The sequence below is a fragment of the Armigeres subalbatus genome, chromosome 1 (genome assembly GCF_024139115.2).
Source record: "Armigeres subalbatus isolate Guangzhou_Male chromosome 1, GZ_Asu_2, whole genome shotgun sequence".
Classification (NCBI taxonomy): domain Eukaryota; kingdom Metazoa; phylum Arthropoda; class Insecta; order Diptera; family Culicidae; genus Armigeres; species Armigeres subalbatus.
The window spans coordinates 244357263-244381636 of NC_085139.1; the positions used below are offsets into that span (position 1 = coordinate 244357263).

A 24374-nucleotide genomic window follows, 5' to 3' on the forward strand; every position below is an offset into this window, starting at 1 on the left:
AGTACTCACTAAAGCCAAAAGCCTCCAAGTGTAAAATAGGATATTTCGCTGTGCTGAAAAGTGAAAAGGATTTAAAACTTATCGTTTTTACTTCGTCAATAATATGAGAATACTCCCCAAGCCATAGCTGGATGCGTCAGATACTATCTGGGTTTCTTGGGATCATAAAACTCCAAAAACTGTGCATTCATAAGTAAATTCTACTTTCACAAAGCTCTATCACAGTGTTCATCCCAAACAAATTTTACATTATTTTCAATAAATTATATAAACGACACAATTTCAGACAACCGGGAAGAATTTATAATAATTAATTAGGCCAAGGAATGATTTCAATTCCATCTCATTTGTTGGAGTTTTAGCTTTCTGTATAGTTAGGGTTTTGTCAGGACATGGTGACAGACCCTTATCAACTAATATATGTCCCAAATAGTCAAGTTCCGTAACAAAAAACGACATTTTCCAAATTACTTTAATGTTAACATCCGAAAGTCTTTGTAAAACCAACTAGTATTGGAGATTAAGTAAATAGAAAAAAAATATAACAAAGCATAAGTTCCTTTAAACATACTTGATAACTCTTTAAAAAATAGTTTGGTAACTATAAATCTTCTCATATCTCTATATAAACTCTTGAATGTGGTGTAACCAAGCTATGAAAGCTCAGTGCGTATTGCTGAATCAACTGTAGTAGGCAATTAAATGTCATCTAATGCAAGTCGATGGCATTAATGGTAAAATATAGCAACAATTACGAATGATATGCATGAAGCGTTAACTCATCACTAACGGACCATGTCATATGTCTATGAATATGAGAAAATGATCGAACAGATTTGAATAGTTGGCAGATGTGGGAAACGCATCGACCAGAGGCTACCTACTTTAACGTAGTGCCCATCCGGACCAGGACCTACAGGAGTAGGTCCAAGTAGCAGCAAATTCCGGTGACATTGGTAGACAGTGAGTAAGCGGGTGGCACCGCCCTCTGCTGATCGAAATGTCACTGGAGGAAGCAGATTCTCGTGGACAATTCAGAAAGCTGCTCTCTACTTGAATTGTCGTTCGAAATGACAGCATTCTCCGATGGCGAGTAGCGGTGGCACCATTCCGTCAATCGAAGCTTGGAAGTTCGGTCACGACCAACATTATTTTTTATAACAATCCTCAAAACATTCTCCAGCAATTAGCACATCGTCCAAATAACAAACAAATTCAATTCTTAACCTTGATCCATTATCTGCTGAAAAATTGGGCACTTGTGACGCTCCTTGCGGTAACCGATTATATATAAAGGCCTTTAATGGTGTTAATAACCATAAACTTTCTACATCTTTTGACAACATTAGCTGTATATGCTCCTCAGATCCAAGGAGCAAAACATTTTACGACCAGCTAAACCCGCAAACAAATCCTGAGCTGTTGGTAACGGATAAGTGTTTGGTATTATAACTTTGATTGATACTTTACAATCAATTACCAATCGATGTCATTATTTTTTTCATAACGATCACAACGGAGATGCCCATTCACTTGTTTTGATAGGTGGATAACTTTTGATCTTCAGTTTATCCAAATATTTCATTACTTTGTCCTTCAGTCGATAGGAACATTATAGCTTTTTAAAATTGGCACTTCATCTTCAAGACCAATTCAGCCTCATGTCCTTTAATTGCCAGGGAAAAATCCTTCGTAAAAACATTAGAATACTTTTTTTATCTCATCAACTGTTGTTTCGCATTTATCAATCACCATATTATTAATATTACCAGAGTTTGTGAAATAATTCCTCCAACTCGGATAAAAACATCTAACCATGTTCTACCCATCAAAGGAATAAAATTGTAGTCGTATTTAGAACCAAAATTTTCAAAATTTCTTTTTCCTCTAAATTCACAAAACATTCGTTTCTCCTTCAATTTTAAGTTTGTCTTAACAACTATCAGTCTCCTTTGCATTCTGATAAAGGTTTTTAATTTTTTCATATAGTCACTTTTGCAATAGACACTGAGGCACAATCCACCTCCATTTGCAATTTACCTCCGCAGATCTATTATACAAGGGTTATTATTATTTCAGACCGCATCGTGCTTTCGTGCTGTGCGGTTCTTCTCTCTCTTTGCGGAAGGAAGTTTTAATACTCAAGCTATTTAATTTCAACGGCTTCTTAGCGCTATTTGACCCACTGATCCGTTACGATCTTTGCAAGGACCCGTGCCTTCGTTTACGTTGGACCCGTTTGCGGTAAAAATTCGACAAGCGTGTGGTAATCTGCAGGGACACCGTTCTGGGAAAAACCTCTTAGAAGGTCACGTCTCCACGCTCAGCCATGAGCATTAACAAAAACAAGAGGAAGGGAGTCTCTGAATTCTCCCTTCCTTCAAAGAAACAAGGTTTCAAGACCGTCCTGCCCAAGCGCGGAAAAAATAGAAGGAAGCTGGAGAATTCAGATATTCCTTCTAACTCTAATATCGGAAATAATTCTTCTCAATCGAACTGAGCAATCAGTTCGATTTGATAATGATATTGAGCAAATCGAATCATGGGTGATTCGATTCATGCGAAAAAACAAAGGATTCCGCCGATTGTGGTATCTGTTGCCGAGTTTTCTGGCTTTGGAATGAGATTTTGAGTAACCTTCAGGGATCAGGTTTCATTTCAGATTGCTGGGAAGGGTGACTGCCGCGTTTTGCCAGGATCCTGACGATCGCAAACGTCTTCTTCACTATTTAACTGAGAGCGCCATAAATTCTTCACATACGACGACAAAACTGAGCGATTGTTCAAAGTCGTCTTGAAAGGTCTCCCAGTGATGACAAATCACTGGATGAGATTAAAATTGAAATTTCTCAATTGGATTTTCACCAGTCCAAGTAATTAAGATGAAAAAAGAAATCCCATTCTGGTACTTCCAGAGGGCATTTCTCAAGAATTTTATTTAGTTCATTTTAACAAAGATGAACTAAATAATATAAAAAAGTTGGAAAAGGCCTGTATTATGTCTCGTATCCTTGTTACATGGGAACATTTCCGCAGGCCTGGAAATTCAAAACCCCAGTGGCGTAAGTGCCAAAAGTGGGGTCATGGACAAACATTGTCACATGGATGCTAAATGCATGATTTGGTGGAACCTCTCACGCCAGGACGCATGTCCTGTGGAGAAAGATTCAATAAATTTAAGTGCGCAAACTGTGGGGGCAATCATAAATCCAATTTCTGGGAATGCCTTCACGCAAAAAGTTTTGAATTCCGTGCAAAATTGATGACGGAAATTCAATCGGATCCAGATTCGACGGGTAGAAATTTTTCAAACCTCAAATTTCGAAACCGGTTACCGGTCGAGCAATTCTACCCACCACAATTCACAAACAAATTTTGCCGCTCGTCAACGGGTAACAAGCACTTCAAGATTCAATTTTCCAATGTCCACCTACTTATGCAAACATCGCTGCTGGTAGACCAAATTTCTCTTCTCAAAATGGGGTTTATACCCATGTCCCAACGGAAAATAACGGTCATGTTGCCGATTCAGGTAGCATGACTGCTTCGCCTGATTTTTTTAACTGAACAATGCATCACATGATTGATGCAATGTTCAAAAATCTCATTCCTGAAGCTGTTCAGGTTGGTATAAAGTACACACAAAAATTGTTATCGGACTCCGTTTCAATGGATCCAAATAATTGTGTGAAAGTTCTAAATTGGAATCCCGCTCTCTAAAGGGTAAGGAAGATGAATTATTCAACTTCCTTTCAGTTCATAATATGCATATTGTATAACTGAAACGTATTTAAAACAGGACTCTCCATTAAAAGAGATCCAAACTATTTTATCTACAGAAATGATCGTCTTGACAGCGCCTGTGGTGGGGTCGCCATTGTCATTAATAGACGTATCAAACATAAATTATTTTCTTCGTTTGAAACCAAGTTTTGAAACCTTGGGAGTTTCTGTTGAAACAAATTTTGGACAATTTTCCTTCATTGCAGCCTACTTGCCTTTTCAGAAATGGGCAGCAAAAGAATTTGCTGAAAGCTGATCTTCAAATTCTGACTCCAAAAATCAAAATTCTTCGTAATTGGTGACTTCAATGCCAAACACCGTTCATGGAATAATCTCAAAGCAATTCCAACGGCAAAATTTTATTTGAAGATTGTTCTGCGGGATATTATACTATTCAATATCCCAATGGAAAACTTTTCTTCCAGTCGAAATCCTTCTACAATTGATTTAGTTTTAACGGATTCAAGTCAGCTGTTGGCCAATTGGTAACTCATGCTGACTTTGACTCTATCACCTTCCTGTGACATTTGAAATCCACAAGAAGCCATTTATAATCCAATCAGCTCTACTTTAATTATCATGAGCTGATTGGTTTCTTAAAACGTATATCGATAGGAATTTTGATGTTGTTATTCCTCTCGATACCAAAAGTGATATGATAATGCTCTCTATCTTTGACAAATTTAATTGTCGAAGCCAGAGGCTACAATTCAAATGTGTAAATTCAACTCCATTATTATTGACGACGATCTTCAGCTACTGATCCGTCTTAAAATGTGAGAAGAAGGCAATACCAAAGAACTCGCGATCCGCGTTGAAAGTTATTGGCGAGATTTAAAATGAAATTAAAAACGTTTCGCTATTCTGAGAAATATCAACTTTGAGAATAATGTCTCGAAGTTGGATCGATTCAAACCCTTTTGAAATTAAAAATTCTTAAAAACCTCAAAAGCCAATTCCAGCGCTTAAAGAGGAAATAAAATTTTATTAACTAATGGCGAAAAGGCTCAAAAACTTGCTCAGCAGTTCGAGTGCCCATAATTTTAGTCTAGGCCTCACTGTCAATTGAGGATCAGGTTACACGGAGCTTCAAGACATTCTCAATCAAGAGAATGTTTTGACCCTTCGTTGGAACCAATTTGGATGAAGTGAGATCTATTACTAGAAAATTTAAAAATAGAAAGCCCCAGGTGATGATGGTATTTTCATACTTATCAAAAACTTCCTGAGAGCTCTTTATCCTTTTGGTTAATTTATTTAACAAATGTTTTCAATTGCATACTTTCCAGATAAATGGAAAAACAAAGTTGTTCCAATTTTGAAGCCGGACAAAATCCAGATGAGGCTTGTAGTTTCCAATCAGTTTGCTTTCTTCAATAAGCAAACTGTTTGATATTTTAACTAGAATGATGGTTCATATTAATGCAATTCTATTTTTTGCTGATGAGCAATTTGGTTTTCGCCATGGGCATTCACCACTCATCAGCTGAGTTACGAACTAATTCGCTCAACAAATCTGAAGGATATTCGACTGGAGTTGCTCTTCTTGATATAGAAAGCATTTGACGAGTGTTTGGCATGAAGGTTTGATTGTAAAATTGATGAATTTAATTTTCCTCTGTACATCATTAAACTGATCCAATATTTATCAGATCGCTCACTGCAGGTAAACTATCAGAATACTAAATCTGATAGATTACCTGTAAAGCAGTGTCCCCAAGGCAGCATACTGGGGCCCATATTGTATCATTTTACTTCTGACTTACAATTTAACCAGGGTGTCAAAAATCTTTGTTTGCAGATGACACTGGCTCTTTAAGGGCGACATATATTGTATTAGATTCAAAAAAGTTTGGATATTTTCTCACTTACTTAAAAAATGGAAAATTTCAGATACTTCAAAACTCAACTATAATTTTCCCACATAAGCCGAGAGCTTCTTATTTGAAACCTTCTAGCAGACATATTGTCACTATGAATGGGGTTCAATTAATTGGTCTAGCAAGCTAAATATTTGGACTTCTGCTAGATCAAAATCTTTTAAAATCACATTGAAGGCCTTAAGCCAAATAAACAAATATATTAAGTGCCTATCCACTTATAAACAGAAAATCAAAACTTTGTCTTAAGAACAAACTTTTGATTTACAAACAAATTTAGACCTGCCATGTTGTTATGTGCCAATATGGACTAGTTGCTCAATACCAGAAAGAAGGCACTCCAGAGGATTCAAAATAAAATTTGTAGTTCAGAAGTTTCCTCGTGGTATAATACCAATGAACTTCATAGAATTTCTAATATTGAGACATTGCAAAAATGTCCAACAAAATAATTTCAATTTTAGAGCAATACATGCTTCTAGCTTTTGGGAGCTGTATAGATAACTATTTTAATACTTTTTAGTGGAATGTTTTTACTTATCAGCACTATTCCATTGAATTCCACCACTTGATTGTAACTTTACCTATACGTATTTCGACCTCAATAGTACGGTTGTCTCTACTACTCTAGTACTTGACACGATTCAAATCGATTGAAGCTGATTCGAATACAAGACTCTTAACCCGTATAGGCCCAGGTGAAGAAAATCAAATTAAAAATGCCACTGCTCATCGAATATTTGACGGATTTGCTTAATTTTTTCAGCATTAGACTCGTACAGGTTTCTAGTTTCCGGGAACATGTTGTTGGAATCGGAAATGTCCCTGTGGCCGGAGTTATCCCGGGGGGTCACTGGGTCAAATGCGGTCAAATTGGCCATTTTTTGGGACCACAGTGAGATTTGTCGAATTAACCGAGATAATTCTCCTCAAATTCACACAAAATGATTGTCACTATTTCCAGGCATCATGTACTAGAGCAGAACAGTGCTTCGGGAGCTCGGATTGTGGCCAACCGATTGATTACGGATGAAGCCGCCGAGGGAAGTGGCCAAAAATAGAACCATTCTGATTCAGGCAATATGGGTATCAAACTTCATGAATTTCAAATGGCATTGCGAATAAATCTTTTTGGTCTTTCTTTAAAGTCAACTGGCCACTTTGTAGCCGGTTCCGGAAGACCCTGGGGGAACCGGGATAGCGGCCAAAAATGGAACCAGTGCGGACCGGGCAATATGGGTATCAAACTTCATGAATTTCAAATGGCATTGAGAATAAGATGTTTTTCGTCTTCCTTTCAAGTCAACTGGCCACTTTGTAGCCGGTTCCGGAGGACCCTGGGGGAACCGGGATGGCGGCCAAAATGGAACCAGTGCGGACCGGGCAATATGGGTGTCAAACTTCAGAATTTCAAATTGCATTGGGAAAAAAGATGTTTTTCGTCTTCCTTTCAAGTCAACTGGCCACTTTGTAGCCGGTTCCGGAAGACCCTGGGGGAACCGCGATAGCGGCCAAAAATGGAATCGGTGCGGACCAGGCAATATGGGTATCAAACTTCATGAATTTCAAATAGCATTGCGAATAAGATGGTTTTGGTCTTCCTTTCAAGTCAACTGGCCACTTTGTAGCCGATTCTGGAGAACCCTGGGGGAACCGGGATAGCGGCCACAAATGGAACCAGTGCGGACCAGGCAATATGGGTATCAAACTTCATGAATTTCAAATGGCATTGCGAATAACATGATTTTGGTCTTCCTTTCAAGTCAACTGGCCACTTTGTAGCCGGTTCCGGAAGACCCTGGGGGAACCGGGATAGCGGCCAAAAATGGAACCAGTGCGGACCGGGCAATATGGGTATCGAACTTCATGAATTTCAAATGGCATTGCGAATAAGATGATTTTGGTCTTCCTTTCAAATCAACTGGCCACTTTGTAGCCGGTTCCGGAAGACCCTGGGGGAACCTAGATAGCGGCCAAAAATGGAACCAGTGCGGACCGGGCAATATAAACAAAATAATTCTCCTCAATTTCACACAAAATGATTGTCACTATTTCCAGGCATCATGTACTAGAGCAGAAGAGTGCTTCGGAAGCGCTCGGATTGTGGCCAACCGATTGATTACGGATGAAGCCGCAGAGGGAAGTGGCCAAAAATAGAACCATTCTGATTCAGGCAATATGGGTATCAAACTTCATGAATTTCAAATGGCATTGCGAATAAGATATTTTTGGTTTTCCTTTCAAGTCAACTGGCCACTTTGTAGCCGGTTCCGGAGAACCCTGGGGGAACCGGGATAGCGGCCAAAAATGGAACCAGTGCGGACCAGGCAATATGGGTATCAAACTTCATGAATTTCAAATGGCATTGCGAATAAGATATTTTTGGTCTTCCTTTCAAGTCAACTGGCCACTTTGTAGCCGGTTCCGGAGAACTCTGGGGGAACCGGGGTAGCGGCCATAAATGGAACCAGTGCGGACATGTAATATGGGTATCAAACTTCATGATTTTCAAATGACATTGCGAATAAGATCTTTTGGTCTTTCTTTCAAGTCAACTGGCTACTTTGTAGCCGGTTCCGGAGAACCCTGGAGGAACCGGGATAGCGGCCACAAATGTAACCAGTGCGGACCTGGCAATATGGGTATCAAACTTCATGAATTTCAAATGGCATTCCGAATAAGATGTTTTTGGTCTTTCTTTCAAGACAACTGGCTACTTTGTAGCCGGTTCCGGAGAACTCTGGGAGAACCGGGGTAGCGGCCATAAATGGAACCAGAGCGGACCAGGCAATATGGGTATCAAACTTCATGAATTTCAAATGGCATTGCGAATAAGATGTTTTTGGTCTTTTTTGCAAGTCAATTGGCCACTTTGTTGCCGGTTCCGGAGAGCCCGGGGGTATCAAATCAAAGATGTTTTTGGTCTTCCTTTCAGGACAACTGGCCACTTTGCAGCCGGTTTCGGAAGATCCAGGGCGACCCGAGATAGCGGCAATAAATGGAAACAATCCGGACCAGGCAATATGGGTATCAAACATCCTGAATTTCAAATGGTATTGCGAATATGACCTGTTTGTAACCGGTTTTAGTATTCGCTGGGAAACCCATGATAGCGACGAATAATGGAATCAGTCAGGACCAGGCAATGTGGGTTTCGAACTTCATGGATTTCAATTGCGAATATAGCGTTTTGGTGTTGTTATTGGTGGCTCCGGAAGTCCGCAGGGGACGGAGAATTGTAACCCAAAATGAAATCAATTCAGACCGATACGAAACACATTCATTCGAAAACTAATTGAATCATATTTTCCGAATGCCCAAAAGAAGGTTAACTATCCGGATCTGCGTCCGTTATGAAACAAGCTCAATTACTCACTAAGTAACAATATTACCTGGTTCAAATTAATTAAATTTTTGTCCGCTATCCCAGATTCCCAGGGAATTCTGGAATAAGCTACAAAAACGGCAGTTGAATTGAGAACAAAAATGCAATATTCGCAATGTTATTTGAAATTAATTATTTTGATAATCATATTGCCTGGTCCAGACTGGTTCCAATCTATCTCGCGTCCTCCAGAAACTTCTGAAATCGGTTTCAAAGTGACCGTGAGCTGATACAAGAAGCAAAAAATTTTAATCCATGAAGTCCTTTGAGATACATGAAATATGTTAGCCACGTTGTCTGGTCGGAATCGGTCTTTCTTTGGTCACTATCCCGGGTCCCTCAGGGACTCCCAAAAGGTGGAAAGTGTCATGTTTACAATGTCAATTGAAATTCATGAAGTTTAATACTTATGTTGCCTGGTCTTAACTGATTCCATTTTGGCTACTAACCCGGTCCCTCGTGGGCTCCCGGAACCAGCTACACAGTGACCGGATGAGTTGATAAAAAAAAACACAAAAAAATCGTGAAGTCCTTTGTAATTAAAGCAGTTTGATACTCACTTTGTCTTGTCCCAATTGATTCCATCTTTCGCCACTGTTTCGGATCTCTAGTGTCACCTATAACCGGCTACAAAGTGGGTAGTTGGCTTGAAAAGAAAAACAAAAATGTTATATTCGCAGTCCTTTGAAAGTCATGAAGTTTGATACCCATATTGCATAGTTCGGACTGATTCCATTTTATGGCTCTATCCCGGGTCCCCCAAGGTCTTCCGGAACCGGCTACAAAGTGGCCAGTTGATTTGAAAGGAAGACCAAAATCATCTTACTCGCAATGCCATTTGAAATTCATGAAGTTTGATACCCAACCCATATTGCCTGTTCCGCACTGGCTCCATTTTCGGCCGCTATCTCGGTTCCCCCAGGGTTCTCCGGAACTGGCTATAAAGTGGCCAGTTGTCTTGAAAGGAAGACCAAAAACATCTTATTCGCAATGCTATTTGAAATTCATGAAGTTTGATACCCATATTGCCCGACCCGCACTGGTTCCATTTTTTTCCGCTATCCCGGATCCCCCAGGATCTTCTGGAACCGGCTACAAAGTGGCCAGTTGACTTGAAAGGAAGACCAAAAACATCTTATTCGGAATGCCATTTGAAATTCATGAAGTTTGAAACCCATATTACCTGGTCCGCACTGGTTCCATTTATGGCCGCTATCCCGGTTCCCCCAGGGTCTTCCGGAACCTGCTACAAAGTGGCCAGTTGACTTGAAAGGAAGACCAAAAACATCTTATTCGGAATGCCATTTGAAATTCATGAAGTTTGATACCCATATTGCCTGGTCCGCACTGGTGCCATTTGTGGCCGCTATCCCGGTTCCCCAGGGTTCTCCGGAACCAGCTACAAAGTGGCCAGTTGACTTGAAAGAAAGACCAAAAAGATCTTATTCGCAATGCCATTTGAAATTCATGAAGTTTGAAACCCATATTGCCTGAATCAGAATGGTTCTATTTTTGGCCACTTCCCTCTGCGGCTTCATCCGTAATCAATCGGTTGACCACAATCCTAGCGCTTCCGAAGCACTCTTCTGCTCTAGTACATGATGCCTGGAAATAGTGACAATCATTTTGTGTGAAATTGAGGAGAATTATTTTGTTTATATTGCCTGGTCCGCACTGGTTCCATTTTTGGCCGCTATCCCGGCTCCTCCAGGGTTCTCCGGAACCGGCTACAAAGTGGCCAGTTGACTTGAAAGGAAGACCAAAAACATCTTATTCGCAATGCTATTAGAAATTCATGAAGTTTGACACCCATATTGCCTGGTCCGGACTGGTTCCATTTGTGGCCGCTATCCCGGTTCCCCAGGGTTCTCCGGAACCAGCTACAAAGCGGCCAGTTGACTTGAAAGGAAGACCAAAAACATCTTATTCGCAATGCCATTTGAAATTCATGAAGTTTGAAACCCATATTGCCTGAATCAGAATGGTTCTATTTTTGGCCACTTCCCTCTGCGGCTTCATCCGTAATCAATCGGTTGGCCACAATCCTAGCGCTTCCGAAGCACTCTTCTGCTCTAGTACATGATGCCTGGAAATAGTGACAATCATTTTGTGTGAAATTGAGGAGAATTATTTTGTTTATATTGCCTGGTCCGCACTGGTTCCATTTTTGACCGCTATCCCGGCTCCTCCAGGGTTCTCCGGAACCGGCTACAAAGTGGCCAGTTGACTTGAAAGGAAGACCAAAAACATCTTATTCGCAATGCTATTAGAAATTCATGAAGTTTGACACCCATATTGCCTGTTCCGCACTGGCTCCATTTTTGGCCGCTATCCCGGTTCCCCCAGGGATCTCCGGAACTGGCTACAAAGTGGCCAGTTGTCTTGAAAGGAAGACCAAAAACATCTTATTCGCAATGCATTTTGAAATTCATGAAGTTTGAAACCCATATTGCCCGATCCGCACTGGTTCCATTTTTGGCCGGGTCCCGGTTCCCCCAGGGTCTTCCGGAACCGGCTACAAAGTGGCCAGTTGACTTGAAGGGAAGACCAAAAACATCTTATTCGCAATGCTATTTGAAATTCATGAAGTTTGACACCCATATTGCCTGGTCCGCACTGGTTCCATTTTTGGCCGGTATCCCGGCTCCCCCAGGGTCTTCTGGAATCGACTACAAAGTGGCCAGTTGACTTGAAAGGAAGACCAAAAACATCTTATTCGCAATGCATTTTGAAATTCATGAAATTTGATACCCATATTGCCCGGTCCGCACTGGTTCCATTTTTGGCCGGTATCCCGGTTCCCCCAGGGTCTTCCGGAACCGGCTACAAAGTGGCCAGTTGTCTTGAAAGAAATACCAAAAAGATCTTATTCGCAATGCCATTTGAAATTCATGAAGTTTGACACCCATATTGCCTGAATCAGAATGGTTCTATTTTTGGCCACTTCCCTCGGCGGCTTCATCCGTAATCAATCGGTTGGCCACAATCCGAGCTCCCGAAGCACTGTTCTGCTCTAGTACATGATGCCTGGAAATAGTGACAATCATTTTGTGTGAATTTGAGGAGAATTATCTCGGTTAATTCGACAAATCTCACTGTGGTCCCAAAAAATGGCCAATTTGACCGCATTTGACCCAGTGACCCCCCGGGATAACTCCGGCCACAGGGACATTTCCGATTCCAACAACATGTTCCCGGAAACTAGAAACCTGTACGAGTCTAATGCTGAAAAAATTAAGCAAATCCGTCAAATATTCGATGAGCAATGGCATTTTTAATTTGATTTTCTTCACCTGGGCCTATACGGGTTAAAGAGAATAATATATTACGATTTACGATAGTTACGAATTCATGAATTGCAAATTCTATGATTCCATCATTCGTTCATTAACACCATCATCGAGAGTGACAATGAATCAAATGGTCCACTCTGGGCTTCGAATGTCTTTACACTACACACTCGTCGTTTTCATCGCTGTCAGTATGCCGTTAGTGAATCACGTTGAGCCGTACATACCCGGTACGATTCCGTTTAGCCAGTATCTGGAGCAGATGGACTGGATTTTCATCGACAACAAGATGACGGATGCGAATGAACAGAAGGCATCGTTTCTGGCGGCATGCGGAAAGGACGTTTACAGCGAGTTGAAGCTTCTGTTTCCTGGAAAGGACTTGAAGTTGGTGTCGTTTAAGGAGATTACCGACGCGTTGAAGAAGCGATACGACAAAACTGAAAGCGACATGATCCAGCGTTACAAGTTTTATCAACGAATGCAAGGTTCTACCGAAAGTGCGGAGGATTTCATTCTCGCAGTGAAGCTACAAGCGGAGATGTGTGAGTTTGGCGAATTTAAGGACATCGCAATCCGCGACAAGCTTGTGTGTGGCATTCGCGACCCGGATGTTCAACAACGTTTGTTTGATGAGGAAGGTCTGACGCTAGCCAAGGCGGAGAAGATCATCATCAACAGGGAGCTAGCTGGAGTGAATCGAAAGCTGGTTTCTCGTGAGTCCGGTCGAGTGAGTGTGTTGAACAGGCTTGGTAAGCGAGAAGAGCGTGTTGTGTCACGTAGTAGATCCCGTGGTAGAAGTCGTGGACCAAATAAGCGTTTTAGGAGCCGTAGTCGTTCTGGTTCGTTTGATCGTGGACATCGTTCTTCATCCCGATCGCAGAAGTTTCACTGCAGTTACTGTGGCAGAGATGGTCACACACGTCGTTTCTGCTATGACTTGAAGGATAAGGTGAAGAAATCTGTGAAGTTTGTGGATTCTCCAGCAGCAAAGCCGAAGTTGACAGAGTATCAGAAGAGTTTGCGTCGTCGGCTGAACAGATCTATCTCGGATGATGAGGAGATGGATTGTGTGTTGATCTCTTCCATCGGAAAAATCAACGAACCGTGTTTCCGTACAGTTTTGGTTAAAGGAGTACGAGTAGATATGGAGATAGATTGTGGAGCTGCAGTTTCCGTCGTCAGTAGAGAGACGTACGAGGAAGAATTCGCCGATATTCCGTTGCAGAAGTGTACGAAGAAGTTGGCAGTGATTAATGGAAGTCGTTTGGTTGTTGAAGGACAGATTCCGGTAACGGTTGAGCTGAATGGACTGGTTGTTTTACGCTGTGGAAGCTCGTTTACACCGTTGTTAGGACGAGATTGGCTGGATATCTTCTTCCCTGAATGGAGGAAAACGTTTGGCAGTGGTGCAAACCTGAACCAGCTGTCTTTGCCGACTTCAGAGGAACGTGTCGTGGAAGATATCAAAAGTAAGTTTGCCAATGTGTTTTGTAAGTCAATGTTTACTTCCATCAAAGGTTTTGAGGCAGATCTAGTGTTGAAAAAAGGAGCAGCACCGATTTTCAAGCGTGCTTATGACGTTCCATTACGTTTAAAAGACAAAGTAGTCGAACTTTTAGAGAGTTTACAGAAAGATGGCGTCATAACACCGATCGATGCAAGTGAGTGGGCATCACCGGTGATTGTTGTAGTGAAGAAGGATGGCGGAATTAGGATGGTGATCGACTGTAAGGTTTTGATCAACAAGGTGATCATTCCAAACACCTATCCGCTGCCGTTGGCACAAGATATGTTTGCTTCACTAGCTGGTGCTAAAGTGTTTTGTTCCTTGGATCTGACCGGAGCGTATACACAGTTGTTGTTGTCGGAAAAGTCGAGAAAAATTATGGTGATTAATACAATCAAAGGTTTGTTTTTGTATAATCGTTTACCACAAGGTGCTTCTTCAAGTGCTGCTATATTTCAGCGAGTCATGGATCAAGTTTTGAAAGGCATTGACGGAGTTTATTGCTACTTAGACGATGTTTTGCTGGCTGGTGAGGATTTTGAAGACTGTTTAAGAAAGCTTAATTTGGTTTTAGAGAGACTTTCTAAATTCAACATTAAAGTCAACTTGCAAAAATGCAAATGGTTTGTGACTAGTTTGCCATTTCTGGGTCACGTGTTGACTGATAAAGGTTTGTTGCCGTGTCCAGAAAAGGTGGAGACAATTCGTAGAGCCAAGGTTCCGAATAATGTCACCGAGTTGAAGGCGTTTTTGGGCTTGATAAATTACTACGGTAAGTTTATACCCAATTTATCCTCACGTTTAAGCTGCTTATATGGTTTACTTAATAAAGACGTTAAGTTTGTCTGGACTGATGAGTGTCGTCGTGTGCTTGAAGAAAGTAAGCAGTCGTTGTTGTCTTCAAAACTTCTGGAGTTTTTTGATCTGCAAAAGCCTGTCGTTGTTGTGACAGATGCTAGCAGTTATGGGTTAGGTGGTGTGATTGCTCACGAAACCAAAGGAGAGGAGAGGCCTATTAGTTTTACCTCTTTCAGTAACTAACTCGCAAAAATCCTACCCAATATTGCACTTGGAAGCGTTGGCCGTTGTAAGTACCATAAAGAAGTTCCACAAATTTTTGTTTGGAAAGAAATTTACTGTGTATACCGACCACAAACTTTTGATAGGCATATTTGGTAAAGAAGGCAAGAATTCGTTGTTCGTGACGCGTCTGCAAAGATATGTAATGGAACTGAACATATACGACTTTGACATTGTTTACAGACCGTCATCGAAAATGGGCAATGCAGATTTTTGCTCAAGGTTTCCTTTGCCTGATGAAGTGCCAGTTTCGTTGCAACGGGAGTTTATCAAGAGTTTGAACGTTTACGATGAGTTTCCTTTGGACCATGTTTTGATTGCATCTGAAACAGAGCAAGATGAGTTTATTCAAAGAATCGTTTCCTACATGAAGCATGGTTGGCCAAAGAAGTTGGAGCGTAGGTTGTTGGATGTTTATGCTCAGCATCAAGATCTTGTACTGGTCGATGGTTGTTTGTTGTACCAGGATCGTGTGTTTATTCCTGCTAGTTTACAAAAGCAGATGTTGAAGTTGTTGCACAGGAATCATTCAGGAATCACCAAGATAAAGCAAATGGCAAGGAGGACAGTTTACTGGTATGGCATGAACAGTGACATCGAGAGTTTCGTCAAGTCATGCAGTGTGTGTTGCCAGATGAATGCAGTTACTAAGCCAGTTTCAAATTCTAGTTGGATTCCTACTACAAAACCGTTTACACGAATTCATGCAGACTTCTTCTACTTCGACAAGAAGGTTTTCCTGGTCATTGTGGATAGTTTTTCAAAATGGATTGAAGTTGAATACATGAAGTTTGGAACAGATGCCAGGAAAGTCAAGACCAAGTTTTTGAACGTTTTTGCAAGGTTTGGGTTACCTGACGTAGTTGTTACGGATGGCGGACCACCGTCTAGCTCGAAAGAGTTGATTGATTTCTTCGAGAAGCATGGAGTCAAGGTGATGAAGAGTCCACCGTATAATCCATCGAGCAACGGTCAAGCGGAACGTATGGTCAGGGTTGTGAAGGAAGGTTTGAAGAAATTTCTGTTAGATCCGGATTTGGCTGGTTTAAGTACTGAGGATATGGTGTCGTACTTCTTGTTTGGCTACCGGAATACTTGTTTGGAGGATGGATATACGTTTCCTTCCGAAAGGTTGTTTAGTTTTAAGCCGAAGACGCTGTTGGATTTACTCCATCCAAAGAATAGTTTTAAGCATCATTCGACGAAACCAAAGGAAGTGGATAAATGTATTGTAAATAGTCCTAGTCCCAAGAAACATGACTGGATTGACAAGTTGCGTCCTGGAGATATTGTTTACTATAAGAATTACAGACCTACGGATATTCGTAGATGGTTAGAAGCCAAATTTCTCAGACGTATCTCCTCACGTGTTTTTCAGGTTTCCGTTGGAGGGAGAGTTTACTCCGCTCATCGAAATCAGCTGAAGCTGGTGGGCACCCCAAAGCGCCGAGGTTTGTTCTTGGGGAGGAGCGAGAGGGTCCAGCGAAGAAAGCGTGCTAGAGAGGACGATGACGAAGACGTTAGGTTAAGCGACGACGAAGACGACTTTTATGGTTTTCCTTCGGATTCTTTCATCTACGGTGACGGGGATGGTCGTAACGGGGTCACGGGTCGTGGTCCTGAGGCGAGGTTTGGTGTTTCGCGCCGTCGAAGTGAGTCGTCAGTAGACGATGATCAGCGAGGGTCGTTGAGTTTGCCGGCTGAGCAGGTTGATCCGCAGGCTGGTCCATCGAAGCGAGTGAAGAACCGATCGTCACCATCGAAGAACCGTGTGGAAAGTGTCCGACGTTCGGAGCGACTAAAGCGTCTCAAGAAAGATGTCGCTTTTAAACCCTGTGCAAGAACAGCTGATCTGCTCATAATGGAGTAGCAACTACGAGCAGTCAATCAAGCTCAAGCTCAAGCTCAAGCTCAAGAAAGATGTCGAATTTAAATATTATTGAACTATTGTGTGTTTTAAAAAAAGTTTAACTGCCACGGAGGCGGTCAAAAGTGGACTAGTTTATCGGTAGTCATGTTTTGCCGAGTTCAGAGTTTGTTTAGCGGCAGTTATGTTTTGCCGCTTGTTGAAATGTTTACGGCAGTCGAGTTTTGCCGATTGTTTTATGTTTAAGCAGTAGTGAAGTTTTGCTGCAATCGATTGTTAATATGTTCAAACTAAAAGGGGGAGAACTGTAGTATCCGCCCCTAGCTACACCACTGGCTGTCTGGTACAGCAGTGGCAATCGAAAGAATAAAGATTCAGTTTTATCACTGACTGCACACCCGAGCAGACGCGCGTTTACCTGTATCACTCTAGTATCACGGTCTCGATAGTAATTAGTTTAAAGAATCCAATCTCCCACGAGTATATTACAATTTTAAAATATATATTGCAAACGAAAAGAAAACTAAAATATAAGATACCTTTTTCTACAATATATCATCGCGAAGCAAAGAAATACAGCACAGAAATTAGGAAAAAATCAAATTTCTTTTAATTGCTGGTTGTTCATGGGATGAACATACGAGCCATAAGATGAAGTCCAGGTTGGATAAGCCTACTTATCCAACCAACAGTCCTTTTTTATTCTTCACTAAAAAGATTCTCAGTCCGAGGTTAACTCATCTCTCGTTGCTTTGAAAGATATTCACAGTGGTTTTGTACAATGGTAAGTCAGAGACCCCTGGTGGAGGAACTAAGCAAGATTCTACACTATTTAAGTACTCAGAACTAATGGGAATCTCCTACCACTTACCAATGAATCTGAAAGCACTTCATGGATCACAACAATGGATCACCGATGAGACCTGGAGGAAAATAGAGGTGCGAAGAGAAGCCAAAGCCGCGATAGAGCGATCAAAAACCAGAGGATCCAAAGTCTTAGCCCGTCAACAATACTCGGCTCTTGCCAAGGAAGTAAAACGCTCAACGCTCTGGCCGACGAAGGAGAGAGAGCCGCAGCAACCGGGGACATTCGTTTGTGAAAGACGCGAATGATCAGTTATTGACCGACCCAACTGACCAGCTGAAACGCTGGTTCGAGCACTTCGAACAACTTTTTCGAGAGCCAGCCAGACCACCACCACCTCGGCATGATCTGCCTAGGATTCGACGTATAACACGCGTCAATACCGAAGCTCCATCTCTATCCAAAGCCATCCAAAGCATGAAATCGAATAAAGCCCCAGCGGGGTCGATCGCATATCAGTCGAGATGCTCAAAGCTGACCCCATGACATCCGCTCAACTACTGCATCGTTTATTTCGTAATATCTGGGACACCTCAACTTTCCCGGTCGACTGGATGCAAGGTATCTTAGTGAAGGTGCCCAAAAAGGGTGACCTGACTGTATGCGATAACTGGCGAGGCATTATGTTGCTGTGTACCGTTCTTAAAGTTCTATGCAAAATTATCCTAGCCCGGATTCAGGAGAAGATCGATGCGACTCTCCGGCGGAGGTAGACCGGATTCTGTGCCGGAAGATCCTGTGTGGACCATATTAACACGCTCCGTATAATTCTGGAGCAGGTCAACGAATTCCAAGAGTCCCTTTACTTGGTATTAATTGACTACGAAAAAGCTTTCGACCGACACAATCACGAGAATATTTGGAGCGCCTTAAGACGCAAGGGGGTTCCTGAGAAAACCATCGGCCTCATCGAGGCACAGTACGAGGCCTTCTCGTGTAGAGTGCTGCACAATGGGGTCTTGTCCGACCCTATCCGGGTCGTGGCTGGTGTGAGGCAAGGATTTATTCTATCACCGTTTCTGTTCCTCATCGAAATCGACGAGAATCTGGTAGGTGCGATTGACCGTGAACCAAACCGCAGGCTGTTATGGCAACCTATAACCATGGAGAATTTAAACGACTTCGAATTGGCTGATGACGTTGCACTTCTCGCTCAACGGCGCTCTGACATGCAGAGTGAGCTCAACGACCTTGCCGAGCGCTCCTCTTCGGCAGGTTTAGTCATCAACGTCAACAAAACCAAATCGTTGGATGTAAACACGGTGACTCCTTCCAGTTTCACAGTAGCCTGGCAACCAGTGGAGGATGTTGAAAACTTCCAATATCTTGGTGGCCAAATGGCGTCAGACGGCGGTACCAAGATCGACATAGGCGCACGGATCAAGAAAGCAAGAGCTTCCTTTGCGAGTTTAAGAAATATCTGGAAAAACAGGCAGATAAGTGAACGCACCCAAATACAAATTTTCAACTCTAACGTGAAATCTGTGCTGTTATAAGCTAGCGAAACATAGTATGTATCAGCGGAGAACACTCAACGACTGCAGGTGTTCATCAACAGATGCCTGCGGTATATAATTCTGGCCTGGTGGCCTCACAACTGGATCTCAAACAACGAGCTCGTCGTTGTCACTAGAGGCCAATAGCAACAGAAATTCGGGATCGGAAATGGGGCTGGCTCGCCCACACTCTACGTAGGGGCGGAAACGAAATCTGTAAACAAGCATTAGGCTGGATCCCAGCAGAGGCAGACCCAGAGGCTCATGGCGGCGAAGCCTCAATAAAGAAATTAAAGAAGTCGACCGAAATCTAACCTGGCAACAGGTTAAAGCGATAGCTGGACAACGCTCAGGATGGAGATCTTTCTAGTCGGCCCTTTGCACCACCGGAGGTGTACAGGATCCATAAGTAAGTAAGTAGTATACTTCCCAAGTAACATTCAAACAACTTTTTGGCATTCGCTGTTATTTATTGCGGTTTGATTGCGACAACAGTCATGCTCTTCAGTTTATAAAAAAACATGTAACATGCATTGATCCTTCTATAGGCTGTTTTCAAAACCTTTTGAAGCAGGTTATAAATTCCGGATATTTTGAAATTTTAATTATGAATTTATTGATACACTCCATGCCTTGAATAAACCCGTCTGTGTTTTATTTGTTATTATGAAATACTTCTTAAAGTCATACTGTAACTATAAAAGTTGTACATGTGATCTATTGGCATTTATGAATGCTACAAAGTTTACATTTATGATTGATCGAAAAAAAAAGCAAAACAATAATTGCGAAATGAAGAAATGGAGAAGACTTCTATGCACTGCGCAGGCCACTCCAGCCTTAGTCTGGTACCTAAAACAGAAGATCACAATTAGCTCTTGAAACTTGTTTTGTGAGATTTTAGACGTGAATTTGAATGTTCTTCCGAACCAGTTTTTATTTTTTATCAAGATTCGTAACAGTTTCTAAGATATCGAGAGGGGAAACGTTTTTGGCTTTGGTCAAATCGCACACCTCGATATAGGGATATACTGCCGATAACCGCAAGTCGAGCACATCTGTATATGGGCCTCCATATACAGATGTGCTCGACTTGCGGTTAACAACGGTATAAAGATATCCGAATTTCTGAAGAAATTCTCAAGACGCAAGTTTTCCTTAAAAAATTTAAAAGGATTTTTGTAGGAATATCCTGATAGGGGAAGTGCACCGGTTTTGGCCAACTTAGTGCCTATTCTGGCCAACTCTGAAAAATACATATTTTTGCCAAATAATCGATCAGTTAAAAGCAGCGTTGAATCGTGAGGGATATATCTCTTGTTAGAACTAATAAAACCCTCCCGAATTACTTTATTTTTGGAGTTATTCGGAACATGGCGGAATTAGGAACATGGCCAAAACCGGTACAGTTCCCCTACATTTTAAAAAAAATCGGAATTTATCTGTAAAGTAATTTCCTGAGAATTTGCGAAATTCAAAAATTTCGGAAATTTATTCAGGAATTCATTGGGAAATTCCTTTAGAAATTCGTTCGAAAATTCCGGAAAATCCAGAAATTCCAGCGAAATTACGGGAGCCGAAGGTATGGAATTTCCGATGGAATTCCTGAAAGAATTTATGAAAGTATTGCTGAAGGCATTCTTGAAGAAAATTCTGGAGGGTTACTAATTTTAATGGAATTTTCAAAAAATTCCTTAAGACATTTTTGAAGATATTTTCGAATGCAAGTGAAAGAATTTTCGGAGGTATGACAGAAAAAATTCTGAGTAACTAACCGAGTCAATTCCTGGGGTAGGATTTTCCGTACACACTTTTGAACTAATTCATGGATTATCACCTGAATGGTTACAGAAGAAATTTCCGAAGTTACTCCTAAAGTAAATTCCCAAGGAATTCTCGTAAATATCCGAAGAAGTATGATGATGGATCGACTGCAATCCTGATGTTGTTTTTTTTTATGGCAAGTCTTAAATCCAGATTCAAAACAGGGTTTTGTTTTACTACTGTCCGAATTTTCAAAGGACTTTCCGGAGAAATTCCTGGTATAACACTCGAAAGAATTCCTTCAGATGATTCAAAATTTGTATAGAAATTCTAATAGCTATTTGTTTGGATTTTTTTTTTCAGGAATTCTTTAAATAATTCTTTAGAAAATGTCTTCAACAATTCCTTCAGAAATTCGTTTAGAAATACTTGTCTCAAACCTAAACCTTAATTCTTGCAATTATATTAATAAATTGGTTGCGTGAATATTAAATTTTATCCATAATGTAGTTAGTAAGATGAAGTTAGATTGTAATAAAATAACAGACACTCCGCGCCTATTCCCGTCCGTCCCGGGAGCATCACAACCGAATGACTTGGTTTTTGGTATATTCATTTTCATTTATTTAGTTTACATATAAACAGATAACAATACACCTGCCTGATCAGAAGCGAACACCATCTTCGCAGGGTTTCTGTCCGGCATTCTCATAACATGTCCTGCCCATCGTACCCTTCCGACTTTAGATATCTTCTGGAAACTGGGTTCGCCGTAGAGCTGGGCGAGCTCGTAAATCATTCTTCGCCGCCACGCACCGTCTTCTTGCACACCACCAAAGCTGGTCCTAAGCACCCGTCTCTCGAATACTCCGAGTGCTTGCAATTCCTCCACGAGCATTGTCCATGTTTCGTGAACGTAGAGGACTACAAGTCTTATAAACACCTTATGCGGCCGACAGGGTACCCGTGTTCCTTTTTCAACTTCTTGTGGTGATATTTCAATGTCTTTTTATAGCTGAAAGCTGAAACTCGGAGACATCTAAAAACTCCATAAAATCCGCTAGCGTAACCAAATGTCTATGTACACAACCTCAGTAATGGAGGCAGTCATTGAAGAATAAACAAGTTGTGTGACCCCTTCTTGGTATATGTTTGTATTCCAAGTAGTTCTTGTTGTTGTCGTGGGCTCCATGTAGTCTACGAACTCCATAGAGTCAAGGTCTGTGGATCAACCTCCGTAATGGATGTAGATATTGAAGAATAAACAAGTTGTGTGACGCCTTCTTGATATATGTTTGCATTCCAAGTAGTTCTTGTTGTTGTCGTGGGCTCCAGGTAGTCTACGAACTCCATAGAGTCAAGGTCTGTGGATCAACCTCCGTAATGGAGGCAGTTATTGAAGAATAAACAAGTTGTGTGACGCCTTCTTGGTATATGTTTGCATTCCAAGTAGTTCTTGTTGTTGTCGTGGCTTCCAGGTAGTCTACGAACTCCATAGAGTCAAGGTTTGTGGATCAACCTCCGTAATGGAGGCAGTTATTGAAAAATAATTGTTATGTGACTCCTTCTTGGTATATGTTTGTATTCAAAGTAGTTCTTGTTGTTGTCATGGGCTCCAGGTAGTCTACGAACTCCATAGAGTCAAGGTCCATGGATCAACCTCCGTAATGGAAGCAGTTTTTGGAGAATAAACAAGTTGTGTGACCCCTTCTTGGTATATGTTTGTATCCCAAGTAGTTCTTGTTTTTGTCATTGGTGCCAGGTAGTCTACGAACTCCATACAGTCAAGGTCTGTTGATCAATCTCCGTAATGGAGGCAGATATTGAAGAATAAACGAATTGTGTGACACCTTCATGATACATGTTTGTATTCCAAGTAGTTCTTGTTATTGTCGTGGGCTCCAGGTAGTCTACGAACTCTATACAGGCAAGGTATGTGACCAATCTCCGTAATGGAAGCAGTTATTGAAGAATAAACAAGTTGTGTGACCCCTTCTTGGTATATGTTTGTATTCCAAGCAGTTCTTGTTGTTGTCGTGGGCCCCAGGTAAACTACGACCTCCATAGAGTCAAGGTCTATGGATCAACTTCCGTAATGGATGCAGTTATAGAAAAATAAACAAGTTATGTGACCCCTTCTTGATATATGTGTGTATACCTAGTAGTTTTTGTTGTGGTCGTGGGCTCAAAGTAGTCTACGAACTCCATAGAGTCAAGGTCCATGGGTCAACCTCCGTAATGGAGGCAGTTATTAGAGAATAAACAAGTTGTGTAATCCCTTCTTGGTATATGTTAGTATTCCAAGTAGTTCTTGCTGTTGTCGTGGGCTCCAGGTAGTCTACGAACTCCATAGAGTCAAGGTTTGTGGATCGACCTCCGTAATGGAGGCTGTTAGTGGAGAATAAAGAAGATTTGAGACCCCTTCTTGGTATGTGTTTGTATGTTATGTAGTTCTTGCTGATTTCGTCGGTTCCAGGTAGTCTACTAACGACAATCAAGTTCTTTTGATCAATCTCCGTAATGGAGACAGTTATTGAAGAATAAACAAGTTGTGTGACCTCTACTTAAAGATGTTTGCATTCCAAGTAGTTCTTGTTGTTGTCGTGAGTTCCATGTAGCCTACGAACTCCATATAGTCAAGGTCTGTGGATTAACCTCAGTAATGAAGGCATCTATTGAAGAATAAACAACCCAGCAAACACAAGCTCGTATATCATAGCGAATAAGTGTACAAAGTGGAGGCTATATACATACATTTTGCATGTAGTAAAATGGAGGAATGCGCCTATATCGCCTCCACCATGTATACTTATTCGCTAACCTATGTGACTTTGTGTTGGCTGGGAAGTTGGGTGGCCTTTTCTTGGTATATGTTTGTATTTCATGTAGTTCTTGTTGTTGTCGTGAGTTCCAGGTAGTCTACGTACCCCATATAGTCAAGGTCTGTGGAACAGTCTCCGTAATGGAGGCAGTTATCCATGAATAAACAAGATTTACGACCCCATCTTGGTATATATTTGTATTCCAAGTAGTTCTTGTTGTTGTTTTGGGCTCCAGGTAGTCTCCATAGAGTAAGGTTGGTGGATCAACCTCCGTAATGGAGACAGTTATTGAAGAATAAACAAGTTGTGTGACCTCTTCTTGGTATATGTTTGTATTTTAAGTAGTTATTTTCGTTGTCGTGGGCTCCGCTCTTGACGAATTCTGGGGTGATGAAGTAAAAAATGTGACAAAATTGGAACAGTTTTTATTTCAAATTTATTTGTTTCACAAATATGAACCGTAACCGTAACCCGTGATTTATTGTCGAAGACAAACTTTTTGACAGGTACTCATAAATGATTCATAATAAGCTACAGACGGTGAAAGTAATTTCATGAAAATCATTGTTGTTTGTGGCAAATTGAGTCGAAAACGTGATAAAATCGGGGGTAGACAAAATCGGGGAGTGACA

The 24374-nt window shown here is 41.3% G+C and overlaps 1 protein-coding gene across 1 annotated transcript; it reads left to right on the plus strand.

Annotated features, from left to right (window-relative positions):
* Nucleotides 1–12531: 12531 nt before the first annotated feature.
* Nucleotides 12532–14329, plus strand: LOC134207172 (uncharacterized protein K02A2.6-like). Its single transcript, XM_062682892.1, has 3 exons — nt 12532–13810; nt 13859–14229; nt 14279–14329. The coding sequence occupies exons 1-3, from the start codon at nt 12532–12534 to the stop codon at nt 14327–14329; spliced, it is 1701 nt and encodes a 566-aa protein (XP_062538876.1).
* Nucleotides 14330–24374: the final 10045 nt, after the last annotated feature.

What these genes read in the sequence shown, in the direction of transcription:
- LOC134207172 (XM_062682892.1), top strand. Translation starts at nt 12,532, where the DNA reads ATGCCGTTAGTGAATCACGTTGAGCCGTACATACCCGGTACGATTCCG. An exon ending in TGTCGTGGAAGATATCAAAA is followed by an intron (nt 13,811 to 13,858) that starts GTAAGTTTGCCA and finishes CTTCCATCAAAG; the next exon opens with GTTTTGAGGCAGATCTAGTG. An exon ending in AAAAGTCGAGAAAAATTATG is followed by an intron (nt 14,230 to 14,278) that starts GTGATTAATACA and finishes GTTTACCACAAG; the next exon opens with GTGCTTCTTCAAGTGCTGCT.